Source organism: Dunckerocampus dactyliophorus, chromosome 14 (genome assembly GCF_027744805.1).
Source record: "Dunckerocampus dactyliophorus isolate RoL2022-P2 chromosome 14, RoL_Ddac_1.1, whole genome shotgun sequence".
NCBI lineage: Eukaryota > Metazoa > Chordata > Actinopteri > Syngnathiformes > Syngnathidae > Dunckerocampus > Dunckerocampus dactyliophorus.
Genome location: NC_072832.1, coordinates 20,414,692 through 20,435,638, shown reverse-complemented (window position 1 = coordinate 20,435,638; position 20,947 = coordinate 20,414,692). Strand labels below are relative to the sequence as shown.

General features: G+C 37.8%; 1 protein-coding gene across 2 annotated transcripts; it reads right to left on the bottom strand.

Moving 5' to 3' along the window:
• Positions 1-200: 200 nt before the first annotated feature.
• On the bottom strand, positions 201-19,768 carry ogfrl1 (opioid growth factor receptor-like 1). Of its 2 annotated transcripts, XM_054798403.1 has the most exons (7): positions 19,422-19,768; positions 16,243-16,329; positions 15,240-15,318; positions 13,120-13,198; positions 11,097-11,163; positions 9,514-9,659; positions 202-7,536 (listed from the first exon to the last, which is right to left on the bottom strand). In XM_054798403.1, the coding sequence occupies exons 1-7, from the start codon at positions 19,605-19,607 to the stop codon at positions 6,999-7,001; spliced, it is 1,182 nt and encodes a 393-aa protein (XP_054654378.1). In that variant the 5' UTR covers positions 19,608-19,768; the 3' UTR covers positions 202-6,998. The 2 variants fall into 2 exon arrangements, with proteins under 2 accessions (XP_054654379.1, XP_054654378.1); XM_054798404.1 differs by lacking the exon at positions 16,243-16,329 and having other exon boundaries at positions 201-7,536.
• Positions 19,769-20,947: the final 1,179 nt, after the last annotated feature.

The following is a 20,947-nucleotide window of genomic DNA, read 5'->3' as shown; positions in this document are numbered from 1 at the left end:
AAGCACATTTTACGTATTTTTTGCCTAAATGAAGCATTTTCAAACATAAATATATATAAATGAAGTAAAATACAAACATAAGGCATTCAAAAATGATATGTGGTATTCTATACTGGTCACTAGGTGTCAGTAATGTTACCAGACAAGCACCAGACTTGATCACCGGAACAACAGGCTTTTATTGCAGGTTTGAATGATCTCACAACTCAACTCTGAAACCCCGACATCACTTCCTGTCCTCCCCTCACTCAGCTCCCCTAGCCCCGGAACACATTTAAAGCAACACACTCGAGTATGGGTAGGGTTGGACATCGAGTCTCAAGCATCGATGGGAACCGGGACGAACATTGCCATTCTCCCGGGGTCGGTCACATTTTTAAATTTTGATTCCTAGATTCGATGCTCATGTCACAAATAGCCGCGCACACCAACGAAGAAGCCGGCGAGCACCAATGAAGAAGAAGCAGCTAAAAAGATTGGCTTACCATCATAAAAAAAAGAACGGTCGGCTCAGTGGAACATTTGCGACACAATTTTCAACCCACACAACACATTTCTGGCCTTTAAAATAAGAGCTCCGTTGGCTACATCCTGTTTACTTCTGACAAAAAAATACGTCATAAAAAATACTGTATCTTACACCAACACTGAAGCAGCAAACGAAGTCAACTAGTGCTGAGTGCTAACATTAGCTGGTGTACTCTTTCATAGCCAAATCTTTTTCAAGTTGTTTGATTGTGCATGTTTAAGTGGCTGCAGCGTCACACACTAACACATGAACAACAGCATATGTGGAAATGTTTTTTCATGAGCTTTTCAAAAGTAAACATCTTTTGTGAAAGTGTACTCCTGTGGAAAGAAAGTTCATAACATTGATTCAAGTTAGCGCCTTAATTTAAACCATGCAAACTTTTATGACCCTTACTCTTCAAAGCATCAGAATTGTTAGGAACTGGAATCGAAACAAGGCATTGGAATCGTTCAAATTCCAACGATGCCCAACCCCAAGTACGGGTCTTATTTTTTCTCTGATCGAATCTCCGCTGGGCATCTCTGTGTGGAGTTTGCATGTTCTCCCTGTGCGTGCGTGGGTTTTTGCTAACAGAGTGCTGGCAAATTTTAAATGCTCAGTGGATATCTTGTCTGCACCACAGGCCTTATTATTTCTGAACTTCATCACAATCTTCATTTTTGTCTCTATTGTCCACCACAAAGGAATTATGTTTGACACAGTTAAACAGCTCATAATAATGTTTCTGCCAGAAGTGAGTCATTTCCTCTGGTCTGTTTGCCCCATCAATGTTTGTTGGCAAGGATGTTTTTAAAGTGTTCCATCTTTTGATTTCTTTCCAAAATTCAATAGGACCATTGTTTTGTCTTTTTTTTTTTGCGAGTCAGACCTCAGCGTGTTAATAAATCGTAAGATATATTTCAAATTTGCCTGTTTCGTATAGTTTCTTATATTGTATCTGTAATTTCCTAAATGGTAAAAAAAAAAGCAACGTCTTTGTGAAACCTGGAAGTCAACATTCACAGACAGTAAAGTAATGACAAGCCACTGACGCCACTCTTCGTTCACAACCGCAATATTTATTGAATTCATATTGTGTGCATTCATTTTAAATTGTGGCGTACACATGAGCTTGCTAATACACTAAAGTCCAGTAAATATTGTGAACATTGAAACCTGGAACAATCCCACCGATTCAATGCGCCACATACAAAGTATTCCAGGATGGTTCTCCCAAACAATCACATTCCTGCCTTCATTTCATCCAAACAATGACTCATAATGAATCGGACTAGAATGCGATCACGAGTAAATATCAAAATTCTATACAAAAAGAATGCCAAATAAATGATGGGAAATACTATCCTTTGAGACGCCATTACAAAAGAGGCACTTAATACAGTAGTATCAGTTCACATAATATATTACCACAGTATCCTAAAAAGTCAAACAGTTTAGCCCATGGGATGACATATTTCACCTGAAAAGGTATGACGTGTTGCTAACTATACATTTAAAAAGGGAATTTTCATGGAAACATGAGTATCCTCACAACAGTACTAAAGCGTCACATTTGTGGGCTCATTGTTCACATGTTACTACTATTTGCTGAATACTACCGAGACGTGTCATCGAATACAATAGTTCAAACGTACATATCATGTAAATATTATCAAAGGTATTGTACGGGTGTCCCTAAATATCGAACCATTTGAAGTAACCTTACAGCGCTTTAACAGGAAGACGAAGATTGTCAAAAAAGTGCAGCACATCACCTGACATTAGAAATATCGACGCAGAAGGCTTTCAGGTGACACAAGCAGTCATATTCAAGGTCAACTGTCTGTCCGAACAGCATTTGAACACAACACTCCTGCTCTTTATTCTCGCCAACCTCCAGTCCTACCTTATGAAGTACTAGGAGTACTAGGAGTACTGATGAGAGAAAAAAAAAGGAAATTACATGAAAAAGAGCATTAAAAAAATTAAATAAAGCAGCAATAAAACTTTAGAAGAATCAAGTAGTTTAAAAAAAAACACATTAGTACAAGAATAAAGTAATTATAAAGTGAATCTCAATGTTGCCACAGACACTTTCTATAAGCTGTTTATCACTTCACACTTAAAGGCTCAATAAACTAAAAAGTGCTATTAATGCTACCACCTAATTAATGGTATTTATTACACTTTACAATAATGTTCCTTTTTCTAGTTATGCAGTACAGTAATCCCTCGTTGATCCCGGCTAATTGGTTCCAGACGCGACCACAATAAGTAAATGTCCTCCAAGTAGGATTCCTTATCTACAAATTGAATATTTTTGGAGTTAGAACATAGAAAACCTGTTTACGACCTTCTAAATGCAATTTTAAATATTATTAGAGCCCTCTAGACAATAAATAACACCCCTATAGTCAACTTTATACTCCTATTACCCAATATAGTAGACATAAAACGAGAAAATAAGACATTTAAGACACAAATAGGACTTAGTGATATCGGGGGTTCAGAGTTGAGTTTTAGCTTGGCATGAGTTACGGCCGAGACAGAAGCTCGTGTTGTGAGATCATTCAAACCTGCAATACAAGCCTGTTGTTCCGGCGATCAAATCTGGTGCTTGTGACTCACACAACATTACAGTAACATTACTGACACCTAGTGACCAGTGTAGAATACTACATAATGTCTTTGAATGCGTCTTCTGAACGCCTTATGTTTGAATTTTACTTTATTTAGCTATTTTTATGCTTGAAAGTGCTTCATTTAGGCCAAACTTTGCTAAATATGCATATTTTTTTACTAATAGGCAGCATGATTTATTCATATATTATTTTTGAAAACCCGTGATAGAGTGAAGCCGCGACGTTTGCAGTGCAAAATGGTGAGGGATGACTGCACATTGAAAAACTTTTTAAGGCATACCTGTCAACCTTTGCATTTGAGCATTTCAGGAAAATGAAGGGAAATTCTGGTCTTCCCAGCGTAATTCCACCACAGCCCAGAATTTTACTGCAATGCTTTTATTTTGAAGGCCTGACTTTAATGCCAACATGTGCTACGCCAATATTACATTGCCAGGGTTGCCTCTATTGCCCTCGTTGGAGAGTATTTTTTTTCCCATGAAAGTTAACATACAGGAAATTTACGGCAAACTATTCAAACGGGAGGGCGCCTGGAAAGGTGGGCAAAATATGGGAAAATGGGAGGCTTGACAGGTGTGGTTTATGGTGAGCACAGGATTAACAGCTAAACCGAATGGATAACTATAAAATACAGCAACAGCTGAAAGACCCAAGGGCCCACTGCCAATACACTGCACCACTGTCACCTGCAGTGGTGGGAAAGAAGGGCAGGATTTCCCGGGAGGGTCGACAGGTATGACTTTAACTTGACAAATGTCATACTTTATTAAACAGCCATTTATAACTTTGTTCATATTTGACCTATAAACTAAAAGGCAAGTAACCATCCATCCATTTTCTATAGTAACATTAAAATAAAGCCTTTGGTTGGCTATCCTAAAGTGGTACCTATGTTTTTAAACGCAATAGCAATTGCGTATCTATACTGTAAACAATAGAAAACATGAGCATTTTAAGGTTAAGTCCATTTGGTGCTACTTTTTGCTTCAAAACAACAATATATGATTTATGGAATTAAATGTTCCTCGAAAGAAGTAAGAATGGCTTATCTTGAAGTTTCTAGAAATATTCAATCACATGAATTGGTGTATACAGCAGACAAGTACTATCGTCACTGTGAGTAGATATTGGTAACTAGCATATAATACACAGTAATCCTTCGTTAATCGGTTATGCCTTATTTATGAATAGAATATTTTGTAATTAAAGCATAGAAAAGTTGTTTACGACCTTCTAAATATGGTTTCTAACATTATTAGAGCACTCTAGACATGAAATAACACCCCTATAGTCACCTTTACACTCCTATTACCCGATATAGTACACATAATAAGAGAAAATAAGACTCATTCTCGGTTCAGGGTTGAGTTTTAGCTCGATGCGGGTTACAGCCGCGACAGTAGCCCATGTGCCTTTTGTGAGATCATTCAAACCTGCAATAAAAGCCTGTTGTTCCGGCGATCAAGTCTGGTGCTTGTGTGTCTCACCCAACATTACAGTAACATTACTGACACCTAGTGACCAGCGTAGAATACTACATATCATCACGTCTTTCAATGAGTCTTCTGAACGCCTTATATTTGTATTTTACTTCATTTTTATGCCTGAAAATGCTTCATTTAGGCAGAAAATCCATAAAATGTGCTTAAATATGCATATTTGTTACTAATTATAGGCTGTATTCAACCACAAAACTGCATGATTTATTAATTAATATATTTGTGATTCATTTTTATGCCTGAAAATGCTTCATTTAGTCAAAAATACCTAAACTTTGCTTAAAAATGCATATTTTGGACTAATAATAGGCCTTATTCAACAACAGCATGATTTATTCATGTATTTTTGAAAAACCGTGATAAGAGTGAAGCTGCGAAATTGGAATTATGATGTGGCGAGGGATTACTGCACTATGATTCAACTTCAAAAATCAGTTGAATCAATTTAATGACAAAAAAATTCACCCAGTCTGCTGTCTTTTTGTTGTTTCACTGAGTTTGAAAAGGAAACGTATAAAATATTTACAGTATATAATGCGAGGGTGCCACCATGTTTCCAATTTGAAGATTTGCATGAGTGGATCATCAGCAGGATAGGCCTCTGGTTTAGAAATGCACCTCAATATCAGTAACTAGTAAGCATAAGGCAATCTTTAGTCATGTGTTCAGATGTCCCTGGCGACACGTATGGGCCTCAAGGTTAACACACACTCAACAAAAATATAACAACATTCCACCACCTGATCAACTCTATGCAGAAATGTGAGGCAGATGATGGCCACACGTTTTCTGGCCTTCCCAACTGCACATTTTGGAGTGGCCTTTTATTGTGGCCGCCTAAGGCACACCTGTGCAATAATCATGCTGTCTAATCAGCATCATGATATGCAAAGGAGAAGCACTCACTAACACAGATTTAGACACATTTGTGAACAACATTGGAGAGAAATCGGCCTTTCGTTCAGCTCCCGAAAGATGGGAGCAAAAACAAAAGCATTGCATTTGTATTTTTGTTGAGTGTAGGTTGGAAATTGAGTCCATGGTGGTCTTATCCCAGACAGCATTACTGAGCAGAGCTGAAATGAATTCCCAGCAAAGAGATGTTTACATGAATAAGCCCTTGAGATAATCTACGAGAACAGGGGTGTCCAAAGTGCAGCCCGGGGGCCATTTGCGGCCCACGGCTATTTTTTTTTTTTTATTAACCCACGGTACATTCTAAAAATATAATTTAACAAGAGAACTAAAAAAAAAAACAGAAAACAACAACAAAAATGGAAAAATCAGCAAAGATTTAACAAGAATAAAGTCACAATATTAAAGAAAAAAAGACGTTACTGGTCGTGATATTATGAGTAGCAAACAAAACAAAACAAAGTTGTCATTTTTGGAAAATCAGATTGGTGAAAAAGTTATGATAATATGGAAATAAGGTGAAAATAAAAAAGTCCTAATTATGAAAGGAAAGTTTAAATAGTTGGAAACAGCTATAATTTCATAAAAAAATAAAGTCAAAATATTAAGAGTAAAATTTTTTTAAAAGTCACAATTTTACAAGAATAAACTTATAATATTACGAGGAAAAGTAAAGTAATTTTAGTAGTCATATTGAAGAATTTATTTTTTTAATTCATAATATTATGAGAAACAAAACTAAATGAAATTGTAATTTTTTTAAAATTATATTAAGGAAAAAGTTCTAATATTATGGGAATAAAGTCATAATATTACAAGAAGAAAATTTACAAAAACAAAGTTGAAAGAGTTGGAAATATAAAAAAACCCAACAAAACAGAAAAAACTGCTGTAATTTTACAAAAATAAAGTATTAATAAAAAATTTCAATTTTACGAGAATCATTTCACAATATTACGAGGAAAAATATTGTCATTTTAGTGGCATAGAGTTGAAATATTACACTTATTTTTCAAATAGTAATATTATGAGCAACAAACAAAACAAAATAAAGTTATAATTTGGGGAAAATTACGCTGGGGAAAAGTGATAATATTATGGGAATAAAGTCACAATACTCTGAGAACAAAATTTGCGAAGATAAGATGAAGAAGGAAGCTGAAATATTTGAAAAATTAAAAAAGCAAACGTAAAATCCAAGTGGTCCTTGCATCCTTTCATTTTTCACTGTGGATAAAGTTTGGACACCCCTGTACTAGAACTAGAAAATAAACATTTGTTCACGACATTACAATGTTATCTCATTTAACTTTTTATGGGGTTGTAAAACCTAACCAACAAACTGTTTTTTTTTACTGCTCCATCTATATTGGCCTCATTATTACTTTCTGGAAAAGCCAATATGAATCCAACCATCAGACCACTGGCACCCTACAAAGGAACAACCTCAGCGTACTTGTTTCCTTCTCCCTTCATAATAAGTACCCCCTCCAGTCTATCCATGCCAGTGTATGTGTTCATCCCCTCTGCAGACACATCATGGCATACCACGGCATCATGGGAAGACACAAGTGTCCCGCTACACGCAGAGGAGGAGATGAAGCTCTTGTCCCCCCTCCTCTGTGGTTCTGGTGTGGGAGCAGGTGCTCGGATCCCGCTGCTCCCGGCCCCCACACTAGCACCGTCATCTCCACCTTTAAACCTGGATCTCTTGGGCGGAGGACCCCAGAGAAAAGCGTGGGCGGGCCTGTAGTGGCGGCGAGCGTAGCGCAGCAGGCGTCTACGAGTGGCCGGCAGGCGAATGGTGTATACAAAGTATTCCAGGATGCTGTGCTGCATGTTAGGAAGGGTATTGCGATGCAGGGACTCCTCCAGGAACAAGCCGACCAACGGAGCTTTGAAGGCCTCATAACCCAGCTCGCCCAGTGACTTCAGTATGCGAGTGATGCGTAGGTAGTTGTGCTGTGACCTTCACAAAGTGACAAAGTCATTTCCATCGTTTCATCTTATTCATGACAGTGGCAGGTGAAATGATTTGGTGGAGTAGCATCAGAAGTGGGGTGCAATATTTCATAAGAGGAATAGTGTTCATAGTAGGAATTTGTGGTGGCCTGCCACAAATACATTTGGACCGCCACGGATAAATGTGGCTCTACATGTTTGCCCTTGAACACAAACACCGTGCGTGTTATCAGGCACGCATACAGTGGTGTGGAAAAAGTGTGTGATTTTTTTTGTGCATATTTGGCACACTTAAATGTTTGAGATCATCAAACAAATGTAAATATTAGTCAGTGACAATACAACTCAAATGGTCGGGCCACCCTGAGCAGCAACAACTGCAATCAAGCGTTTGTGATAACTTGCAATGAGTCTCTTAAAAGCACTGTGGAGGAATTTTGGCCCACTCATCTTTGCAGAATTGTTGTAATTCAGCCACATTGGAGGCTTTTCCGGCATGAACCTCTTTTTCAAGGTCATGCCACAGCATCTCAATAGGATTCAGATCAGGACTTTGACTAGGCCACTCCAAAGTCTTCATTTTGTTTTTCTTCAGTCATTCAGAGGTGGACTTGCTGGTGTGTTTTGGATCATTGTCCTGCTGCGGAACCCAAGTTGGTTTCAGCTTGAGGTCACAAACAGATGGCCGGACATTCTCCTTCAGGGTTTTTTTAGTAGACAGCAGAATTCAGGGTTCCATTTATGACAGAAAGTCTTCCAGGTCCTGAAGCAGCAAAACAGCCCCAGACCATCACACTACCACCACCATATTTTACTGTTGGTCTGATGTTCTTTTTCTAAAATATGACGTTCCTTTTACGTCAGATGTAATGGGACACACACCTTCCAAAAAATTCAACTTTTGTCTCATCAGACCACAGAGTATTTTCCCAAAGGTCTTGGGAATCATCAAGATGTTTTCTGGCAAAATTGAGACAAACCTTAGTGTTCTTTTTGTTCAGCAGTGCCCAGTGTCTTTATGATGGAGTCATGAACGCTGACCTCAACTGAGGCAAGTGAGGCCTGCAGTTCTTTGGATGTTGTTGTGGGGTCTTTTGTGATCTCTTGGATGAGCCGTCGCTGCGCTCTTGGAGTAATTTTAATTGGCCGGCCACTCCTGGGAAGGTTCACCACTTTTCCATGTTTTCACCATTTATGGATAATGGCTCTCACTGTGGTTTGCTGGAGTCCCAAAGCTTTAGAAATGGCTTTATAACCTTCTCCATACTGATAGATCTCAATTACTTTCTTTGTCATTTGTTCCTAAATTTCTTTAGCTCTCAGCATGATGTCTAGCTTTTGAGGATCATTTGGTCTATGTCACTTTGTCGGGCAGGTCCTATTTAAGTGATGTCTTGATTGACAACGGGTGTGGCAGTAATCAGGCCTGGGTGTGGCTAGAGAAATGGAACTTACATGTGATAAACCACAGTTATGTTTCAACAGAGGGGGCAATCACTTTTTCACACAGGGCCACTAGGTTTGATTTTTTTTTTTTTTTTAACTGCATTTTGTGTTTAGTTGTGTTGTCATTGACTAATACTTAAATTAGTTTGATGATCTGAAGCATTTAAGTGTGACAAACAAGCAAAAGAACAAAATGTTTCCATGTAAAAATTCCAATTCAGAAAAGAAATGCAATGACAGTTTATGGGGCCATGAAACCAGTGAATTAAGAGGGACAAGAAAATCCAAACAAAAACTTGTTTGAGCATCTGCTTGTTCTTGTGGCTTCACATTTGCTGCTGAATGCAATCACATCACGCAGCAAGAAGGCACCAATTCTTCAGGCAACGTTATGTTTCTTACTGATAGATCCTACTGTGTCAGTCAGCGCCACGTTCCACATAGGACCGGTTCTCACTGGTTCTTTGCATTGATGTTTCTACATGCATGTTACAAAAACCTCTTAAAAGTGCAGCCCCAGCCTCATTTGCGTACTTACTCGTTAAGGTGATGGAAGCGCTCCTGCCAGTTGGAAGACCGAGAGACGTTCCCGCTCTTATCAAGCAGTTTTATGCCGTAGAAATCCAACATGAGGGAATAAGCTGCCAAGAACCTCCTCTTGGCTTCTCGAGTGCTTTGGAATTCCTGAGAGGAGCCAACAAAGGTGCTTAAAGATGCTCGTTCTTTGTTTTGTCTCATAGTGTCCCATAATGTGAAAGTGTGAAATAAAATATTCATGGTCATCGTTGAGGCCAGTGGTTCTCAACTGGTTTGGCTGCACACCTTCATGCAGGGGGTGTCCAAGCTTTTCCCACCGAAGGCCACATAGTGAAAAATGAAAGGATGCAAGGGCCATTTTGATATTTTGTGAAGACGTGCTCAGAAGTTATAAGAAAAAACTGCATGTGAGCTTTGTGATACAGGTGGAAAAGCCTAGAACTTCAGTCTTTGCTCTTTTTTGTCATCATTCTTCCTATTTTTTTTCAAAATTTTCTTTTCTTTTATCTTAAACAATCTTTGTAAATCTTCTTATCATATTATTATGACTTTATTCATATGATATTTCAGTTTTATTCCCATCATATTTTAACTTTTTTCCAATCTAATTTTTAAATATTATAACAGTTTTGGGTATGTTTTCTCATAATACTACGATTTTTAAAACTTAAGGTATTTTTGCTTTTTTATTTTCAGCTCTACGCTACAAAAATTATATTATTTTTCCTCATATTACCACTGTATTCTCGTAAAATTTTGATTTTTTTTCTTGTCAGAATAAGATTTTTTTTCTCTAAATATTTTGACTTTATTCTCATAAAATTACTGCTAATTATTCCATTTTTGCTGTTGTTGTCTATTTCAACTTTCTTCTTGTACATTTTCTTCTCATAATTATATAAATTATATTTTATAATTATATAATTATAAAATGTTTTATAACTTTACAACATTATAACTTCCCCCCCAACCTAATTTTGCCAAGAATTACAACTTTATTTGTTGTTTTGTTTCAACGTTATGCTACTAAAATGGCATTATTTTTTCTCATAATATTGCAACGTTATTCTAGTAAAATGAAACTTTTTCTCGTTCGATTACAACTTTTGTCTCTTTTGACTTTTAAAATTACTGCTGATTTATACATTTTTTTCTGGTGTTTTTTTTCCCCAAATGTGCAGTTGGCCAGTAAAAAACTGCTGCGGGCCGCAAGTGGCCCCTGCACCGCACTCTGGACACCCCCGTCTTAATTACGGGTTTTTTTTCAGTCAAATTCTCAAATATCTCGAATTATTTAATGAAAAGACTTGCAGTTTTAAAATATAACCCAACGTGTCAGTACAAAACAGGCTCAATGAACATTTCAGGAGTAATACGTTTTTATCCACAACGTTGTCGCCTCCTATAGGACTATTAATAGATGACACCCCACCACATGAAAAAATCCTTTTATTAATTGCCACTAAAAATAGGTGTGAGTCGCTACCCATCAGTTAAGAATCACTGTGTTTTTTTATTAGTAGCTTGTCAAGTCATGTAGTGTGTGTGCGTGTGTGTGCGTGTACATGCGTGTGTGTGTCTTACTTTAATCTCATCCTGAGTCAGTTCATGTGCGTAGAAGTTGAGCCCTTGTTCTCGTAATGGAAACAGCCTTTCACCCGGAAATGACGTTTTAAAAAGATGCAAAGAACATTTTTTATATTTATTCACAAGTGAAGTTCAGAGCATCAAGAGCTATGTCATTCATTTGCACCTTCCTGTGGAGTTACAATTACAGCTGGTCCTCGGTTTACGAGTGTTTTGTGATTACGAACGCGCTGCCATTAATTAAAACTGAATTTTGGTCCGTACACACAAGATTCGCTTGAAACCAAGGGACGCCGGCGGAAGAATACGCACCACGTGCACAAGAATGCACTTTTTACACGTCATCGTGTGTCCCAAGCAGCAGTGCGCCAAGGAAAAGGAAAGCCATCACCAGGGAAGTGAAAATTAACATCATAAAAAGCTCAGCGAGAGGAGAGACGCCCACCAATGTTGTGGCTGTGGCAACCACCATTAAAGGCCCTGTCACACCTTGACGATTTAGCCAGCTTACGCCAACGTACGAAAAATTTGGCCAATACGCTGGCGTACGTCGAATAAGTTATGGGTAAGTTTTGTATAAGTTAAGAGCACGCTGAAGCACGCCGGCATACGTCGTAGTGCGTCCAAGTCATCCAAAAATATGGTGCATGAACCAAACTTTTCGACGTATGTCAACGTATGATTCATACGTCACGCATACGCGGGCAATAAGTTATGCGATTGTTGACGCCCGTTCACATACGTTATTTGTAAGTTACGCACAAGTCGTAATACGTCAACATAACTTGAGACAAAACTGCATCTTCTTGGCAAGCTTTGGCTGAGAGGAGATGGAGGCTGTTGTTTTTGCATAGATTACATTATACAGTAAATTATGCTATGCCTTGTAGGAAGTCCTTATTTATACTGTACATGCTTGACCAGTAGAGGGCACTGTGACACTGGGAATGGAACTAACATTTATTAATTTTTTTTTTGCGCTTTGTCTGAGAGAAACAATGCACGTTTTAATCAAGCATTACTGATCACGTCGACATAAAGTGCATAGGAGTATTTACATTCAAAAAGAATGGAGAGATACAGCATGTTCCTGTCCAAGTTAGTGTTTGCTGGAAAAAATAGAACTATTTACAAATGAGTATAAAAGACAGCCGTGAAAAACATGACCATATGTCATAATGACACCACACCCCAGCAATGAACGATAATACACGTATTCCTTCAAGTGTTATTGCACAGTGCAACACTTTAAAAATACTCAAACAACTTTGGGAAATGGAACTAACAGGAGGGGAAGAGGCGTTACAACCTGCGTCATCTCCATCAGAGTGGGAGGGGGAGGCTGTGGGTGGTGATGGATCCCTCCGTCACTGCCCTGACGGCAGCGGTCTTGGAAATTGTCTTCGGCATGATGCTGATGTTGACACTGCGATGTCTCGTGAGGTGAGTCATCAAGTGGCAGCCTTTTTATAGGCTACGGCACGTCATCGTCGGCCATACGCTGCCGTGCGCTTTGCATAAGTTAGACTGGTGTCGGGCATAAGTTGTGAACGCCGGCAACACGCTACGCATTCGTTGGTATGAGTTGCCTATAAGTTATAGACACGTTCTATATAAGTTACTAAAACGCTATGTATACGCCCAAAATTGAAAAAAACGTCCACAGTTCAACGTATGCCATCAAAATGAACACGTCAGGCATGCGCTGGCTAAATCGTCAAGGTGTGACAGGGCCCTAAGGAATGAATGAATGAAAGAATACTCCAGGGGTCATGGATTCTGTGCACTATTACCAGGAGATCTGGGAGGAGAAGAGGTTATTCTTCCACACTAGCCTGTCACAATATTATATGTTCTTTGTGTGTTCTGTGTACAGTGTGAGTGTTTTACAAGTTTCGGTATCATTTTGGTATAAATTCCGACATAAAAAAACTAGACTCACATCACAGGATAGAACGGGAAATTGTTCGTAACCCGAGGACCACCTATACAATGACACCGTGCGTTACGTGTGTCTCACCACTGAATGTAGGTGTGATTGTGCTCCAGCTTGTCGTAGTCACCTCTCCACCTTGTCAAAATCTCTTCTATGTAAATACCTGACGAGAGACAAGATGTTAGTATCCATAGACATTTAGCAGCGTGTGAGGGATCAGTTCACCTGCTGGTCTTTCCAAATCAAACTCAACCTGAAATTTGTGGTCAATGTAATTTGGCTTTTTTGACACTAATTAAAAAAAAAAAAAGATACTTTCACGTCCAAGAGAAAACAGATTTTTACACATTTGTGTCAATGAAGTGTCAAAGAAATATCTCTATATTGCGAGAAATATCTCTATATTAAATAAAGCAAAATATGTCCTTGATCAAAAATCATTCCACACTCTGTACTGTTCCTTAGTATTACCATATCTAACGTATTGTGTGGAGATATGGGGAAATAATTACAAAAGCAATCTTCACTCACTCACTGTACTGCAAAAAAGATCTGTGAGGATAATTCATAATGCCAAGTATAGAGAACATACAAACCCTTTATTTTTACAATCACAGATATTAAAATTCGCACTTTCAAACCGCTAGAATAATGTATAAAGTTAATAATAACTCGTTACCCAAAAATCTAATCAAGTATTTCTCAATCAGAGAGGAGAAATATGATCTTAGAGGAAAATTAAACTTAAAACATTTATATGCGAGAACAACGCTGAAAACCCACAGTATTTCCGTGTGTGGAATTAAATTATGGAACGGATTGAGTAAAGAACTAAAACAATGTACAGAGATGAGCAAATTCAAAAAACAATACAAGCAGTTGATGTTTGCTAAATACAAGGCAGAAGAGTCCTGATTGTTCTGTCAGGTTTGTTATTTTATTTTATTTATTTTTTTATTTTCTATTTTATTTTATTTTATTTTATTTTATTTTTTATTTATTTAATTCAATTTTATTTTTTATTTATTTATTTTTATTTATTTATTTATTATTTTTTTTTATAATTTTCTTTGTTGTGTTAAAAAAAAAAAAAGCTTTGTTCTTATTTATTTATTTATTTATTTAGTATTGTCATCATTATTATCATTATTATGAATGTTCTCTCTTTTTTTGGGGGGGGAGGGTTATCTCACCGTTATCTATTATTATGTGTTATTCTGACTATCACTGAAAACATGACATGGAATGCAGGAAGTGAACTACATGTACTGTACTAGATGTAGAATGGATGGGGGGGTAGGATTAAATAAGCTTTGCTTCTTCCTACTCCTTTTGGACATGTGGAACTGTGAAAGGATGATTCATGAGATGTATTCCATTGGAACCTTCATGTTCAAATAAACTAAACCAAACCAAACCAAACCGAAGTAAAAATGTACAGTCGTCCCTTACAATATCATGGTTCGATTATCACTCCCTCACTCTATGGGGAAAAGAGTTCTCCTCCCATTCAGTGTGGAAGTGGTACATTTTTGGCTTCACTCTCCTTCTTCCCCACTCCACTTTAACCCCTTTCTTAAGTTTAGAATACAGTAAATAAATTGCAGGCTACCTAGTTAGAGCGGACTAATGACGCTAACCGAGGTTCCGCTGTACTATAATATGCTGTATAAATATTCCAAGATGTGCAGCTCTGGTGAATCCCATACCCAAACGGATGACACCAGTGCTCACACGGAATATTGACACTTTGGGCACAATTTAGACATGTTCACTGTGAGGTGTACGTACTACTTACTTGTTGCAAACTTTCCAAGTCGCACACAACAGTGGCCAACAGAGGCCACTTTAAAGACATGAGTGGGATGCCCAGATTTTACTTTACGGCTTGGCTGTAAAAATTGGTTGCTCTACAATACTGTAAAATATTAGAGGGACGTCCCTCAGCTCCAGCGCCCCTGGTAGTCTGGCTGACTTCCCTTTTGTTCCATGAACTTGCAGCACTTTTCTCATGTAGTTGTTTTGGGAGTTTGTGTGTTTTTGCATTTGCAGCATTTTCTAGTTGCAATGTGTTCTATGGTGTTGGTGTGTTTGGATCATTTCTGTGTTTTAAGCGTTTGGACGTTACTGTGTGTGTGTGTGTGTGTGTGTGTGTGTGTGTGTGTGTGTGTGTGTGTGTGTGTGTGTGTGTGTGTCGCACTCACCATCAGGTACTAGTGGGATCTTGTTAAGGTAGAAACGCAAGTTGAGGAACTCGTTGGGTTGCCGGGACTTTTTGTAGTTCTGCATGCAACAACAACAACAAACGTATGTCAGAAGTCGTACGCATGCTCACATTTGTTGTTAGAAAGACCATATGTAGGCAATTAGACATATAATGTGTATACGCTTGCCAACAGTGTTAAAGCATGTTCAATCATTTCCACTGAAAATGCTGTGATGTGAGTGCTCAACCGAAAGGACAGACATGCTAATCTTGAAGAATTTTATGAGTACGGGCACTACACCTTAAGTAAAAGGCTGAAAACAGAAAGGTAAATACAGTTATCCCGCTATTTGCCACTTTGTGCTTCAAATTTTGTGGCTTCACTCTGTGACAGTTGCTCAGAAATATCATAATTAATAAATCATGCTGTTTTGTGGTTGAATACGGCCCGTTAGTAGTCAAAATATATGCATATTCAACGAATTTTTTGCCTAAATGAATCATTTTCAAGCATAAACATGGCTAAAAATGAAGTAAAATACAAATATAAGGCATTCAGCAGACACATTTGAAGACATTGATGATACAGTATGTAGTATTGGGTCACTAGGTGTCAGTAATGTCACTGTAATGTTGTGAGACACACAAGCGCCAGACTCGATCGCCGGTAATAAACGAGAGAATGATGTGTTACAACAGCATTTTTTATTGTAAATGTTTTACTGCAAATTGGAGACGTGAAATTGCCCACAGGTGCGAATGGTTGTTTGTCTATTATGTGCCCCGTCACTGACAACTGAGCCAAAATGGGTGGCGATAGGCTCCAGCTAACTGTATCTGTACTAGAATTTGCTGTTTTACTATTTCAAAATGCCCTTTTCACAGTATTGTTTCTTTCCGCACAGTGTGAGAAAGAGGAACTGAGAGTATGGCTGCCAACGCATGAAACCAAACACACACAAGATAACTCGTATTCTCTACTTGAGTCTGTCTGCGTTTACCGGATAGCAGTGGCGGTATTTGTACAAGTCTCTGGCGGCGTAAAAACTCCTCTTCATCTTCGGAGGAGACTCTGGAGAGTCAGTCAGCTGAGGGAGGAGGAGAGAGAAATGTGATAGAAGCGGATGAAACTGAGAGAAGTAGCGTCAGACTCAACTGCGAACAGCAGGAATATGTCGAGGTTGAGCAACATCCAACATTCACGTCGCTAATGTCGACAAATGACTCCTGAGTCTTTAACCTTAGCGCTGATGTCCAAACCATTTCCGGTGAGGGCAATAGTGAAAAATGAAAGGCTGCGAGGACCGCTTTGATATAAAAAGCAGCACATGTACTGCAGATATGCTAAGAAGTTACCGTACATACTGTACGTTTCAAGAAAAAGACTGCATCTCAGCTTTGCCTTATTGGTGAAAAAGCCTATTATTACTAAGAGCTTCGCTCTTTGCTCCTTTTTTCCCCAATGTTGCTGTTTTTTTTTCATTTATTTGCAAACATTTCAACTTTGTTCGAAAATAATCTCTGCAAATTTTCTTCTCGTAATGTTATAACTTTATTCCCATATTATTATAACTTTTTCATCAGCCTAATTTTCCAGTTACAACTTGATTTTGTTTTCTTTGGTTCTCATAAGATTATGACTTTTTAAATATTTCATCTGAATGCTTCTAAAATCATGTTATTTTTTCCTCCTAATATAATAACATTATTCTTGTAAAATTTTGATTTTTTCTCGTTAGATTACAACTTTTTTCTCTTAGTACCGTAAATCACGGTGTATAAGCCGCACCCCTGTATTAACCGCACCCCCGTTTTCAGGCTCACGGCGGGGGAAAAAAAAAAAAGTTTAGTTCATAAATGCATGCCAGCTCTCTCATCTCAAATCAACATGCGTAAAGGTACTAAGCAATTTCAAAAAGAAGAAGAAAGGAGAAATCTGCTGTCCGTCAATTCATCTGCAATGGAATTCATGTAAGAAAAGTTTATTCCGACACAACCTGCCAATCATACACACTTATTATACACACCAAAGTAACACTCAAACGTAACACTCATGCCGAACTTCGGCATCTACATCTTTAATATTATGGCTAAGCACAGATTAATAATAATAATAATATATATATATATATAATTATATAGTATTATAATTATAATATATAATTGCATACACAAGCATTTTCAGCAACTGTACAGCAGAGGGCGCTAAAGCAACTGTCTGACCCATAGACTGCTATTCTCAAATGGGCTTCTGGTCAATTTCTCCCCGTAATTATAGCCCAATTCTGGCCTAGCGGACCCAAGCGTCACGCGGCGCCAAACTTTGACTGGGCGTTGTTGGAGCGGTGATGAACTTTGCCGTGGCGGAAAATTGCCCGCTCCTCACCGCAATATTTTGTGCAGCTCAAAACTTTCGGAGCGGTAGGAGGAACCATCAGCGGTGGCCGAGCGGATACGGCGTTGCCTTAATGGGGGACAACTTCTGTTAAACGGTGGTGCACGGTTACGAGCGGTGATGAATTTTTTTCACCGCTCCAGGAACGCTACAGCAAAGTTCAGGTGGTGTGACCGGGCTTGTAGTACGAGTGATCTTCCGCAGAAGCGTTGTAGAAGCGTTGTCCGATATTATTTTTCAGTCCAAGTCTGGTCACAGACCTGTCATCGTGTATAAACCGCACCCCGATTTTTTGCTTCTTACCGGTGGAAAAAAGGTGCGGTTTATACACGATTTTGACGAAGTTCTTGTAAAATTGCCGCCGATTTTTCAATTTTTGCTGTTGTTTTTTTCCCCAAATATTCCACTTTTGTCCTTAAATAATCTTCATAAATGTACTTCTTCTAATATGAACACTTTATTCGCATAATATTATAACAATTTCAACTTTATTTTGTTTTGTTTTTTGTCTCATAATATTATGACTTTAAAAAATTAACTGTTATATATAATGATATATAACTACTCTATGCTACTAAAATGACATTATTTTTCCTCATTTTCCAAGTTTATTCTCGTAAGATTGTGAGGTTTTTTTTCCTCGTTAAAATATTATTTTTCTCTCTTAATATTTTTACATTATGATGGTAAAATAACAGATGTTTTTTTCCCCTTCTCCTGTTGTTGCTTTTTCAAAACATTTATTTCAACTTTCTTCTTGTACATTTTCTTCTTGTAATATTATGATTTTAGTCCCAGAATATTTTCACCTTGTTCCCAATAAATAATCTTCGTAAATGGACTTCTTCTAATATTAAGATTTTATTGCCATAATATTACAATTTTCCCCCAAAAATTAAAGCTTCATTTTGTTTTGTTTGTTTGGCAAAACATTACGGCTTAAAAAAAAAAAAAAATCATTAATATTTCAACTTTTGCATTCAACTTTTCAACTTTTTGCAGTGACTTTGGTGACTTTTTTTCGTGTTAAAATTCTCAAGGCATTCAATCGATCGCAGCTGGATTGCTCAGGTTGTCTTAGCTTGTTAAAATATGACTTTTTCCTTTAATATTTTTGATTTATTCTCCTAAAATAAAAGATGTTTTTTTTCCCTTTCTGCTGTTGTTGTTGTTGTTTTTTTAAAATTTTATTTCAACTTTCTTCTGGTAATATTATGTCTTTATTCCTACAATAATTTCACCTTATTCCCATAATATTATAAAATTTCCCTCAACCTAAATTTTCCAATCATTACTACTTAATTTTGTTTTGTTTGTTTTTCAGAATATTATGACTAAATGATAAATATAATATTATGACTAAATAAAAAAAATAATAAAATAATAATAAAAATAACGTTTTTTTCTCTAATATAATCGATGTTATTTTTCTTCATAAATTGACAACGTTATTCTTTGAAAATTGCACATTTTTCTTGTTATATTGCCACTTTTTTTCTCTTAATATTTTGACTTAATTGTTGTACTATTTGCCCCCCCCTTATGTACAGTATTATATTATTATAAATGTGATGCGTTAAAAACAGGAAGTGCTGGTGTGTTATGTCACGTGTGTTTTACCAAGGGGTAAAAGTTCACACAAGACGAACATTCATGATAATTTGGTTGTATGAGATGTTTACTTTAAACGGAATTTAAATATTTGTGCTATCCGTTTGCCCCCACTCGTCGCGCCCCTTGTTCCGCATTCCTTCCCGATGTCAGCAAGCTAAAGCTCCACCGTACCTTATGGGATGAGTCTCCATTGTCTTCCGCGGCCCGCTCGCTCCCCGCCGGGCTCACGCTCTCGGAGATGCCGCTGTCCTCCTCAGCCGCCGGCTCGTCGCTCTCCGAGTCCGACCCCCACGTCGAGTCGCATTCCTCCACGGTGCTCGGCTCCTTGACTCGCCAGTGGCCCAACAGATTTCCCATTTAAATACAAGCAGCTCCCGTTCCCTCGGTCGGTTCCCGTTACCAATATTACATTATGACCTCTGTTTGTAGCTGCACAGCACAGCCCCGTCCTGGCTGCCTTCCACTCAGCTTTGCCACACAGCAAAAAAAAGGAAGAAAAAAATGGCAAGTCGCGCACAGAGGATGCGCGTTGAGGTATGAGGGGTGCTCAGTGCCACTTTGACCAATAGGGATAAGCGTTAAGGAATCACAGTGCCTATCAAACAATACTGTGTAACTGATGGGCTTACCTTGCAATGTACTCTTATTTGGCAATATGTTCATTTGATTTGTTTTGCGCACAATACGGCAATTAAAGAGATGAAATTACAACATTTTATTTCACACTCTGTGGGAGTATGTGCATGTGTAAAAAATTGGGATTTCGCTTTGTAGTGGCGTGTGCCGGAGAGAGATGTTTCATGAGATTAGGCGGGGGGTTGAGTTTATGACTTGAAATTCTCTACCAAACGCTAGGGGGCAGTGTTTTCCTGAAAGTGAGCAACCACAACTCTTGTTGACGAGCTAGCTATTTAGCTTCCTGTGTAGGTGTAGTGAAGACTGGCGACTGAAGCCACATGCAGACGGATGAAGGCCAGGCAGCCAGGACAGGACGTTTGGTCACCCAAAATGATGCAAGAATTTACATTTTGCATTGTTTGATCTTAAGGAGGTTCTAAGTCGAGCTTCGAAATGCAAAAAAAAGAAATAAAAAAAATTTTAGTCAACAATTTATTGCAAAGAAGCATTAAAGTGAAATAGGCTGTTCACCAGCTGATCAAAAGTTTAAGACCATATCTTAAAAAAGAGCCCCTTCTAAAATAGAAATGAAATGTTAAAAAAAATGTACCCTTTCAACACACTTCTGACGCCATGTAAGACAAATATTCACTTGTTTTAATGCAAACTAAAAAAATTGTGAACCTCCCGCATTTTGGAGAACATTAGAAAAACAATTTCTATCTGAGACAAATTTTTGAATTATTAATATTATTTCATTTTTAACCTTTGACACACTTAAGCAGATGTTCTATAAACTACTTGTAATCATTCACTAAATTATTAGATTAATTGATGAAACAGTTATGTCGATACTGTACTCATTTTAAGGCACTCAACCATAATTCAATCAATAAGCATCAATGCAAACAGTTATTCTAAAATCTACTTGTAATCATTATTTATCCACTCAGTCAATTATGTTTTCCTACAGTATGCACCATGTGTATGTACTGCACTGTTTTGTACTACTTTGTTATTGCAATAAAAGTTATTGAAAAAAAATGGCCAAAAGAGGCGGTTCTCAAATAAGAGGCGAT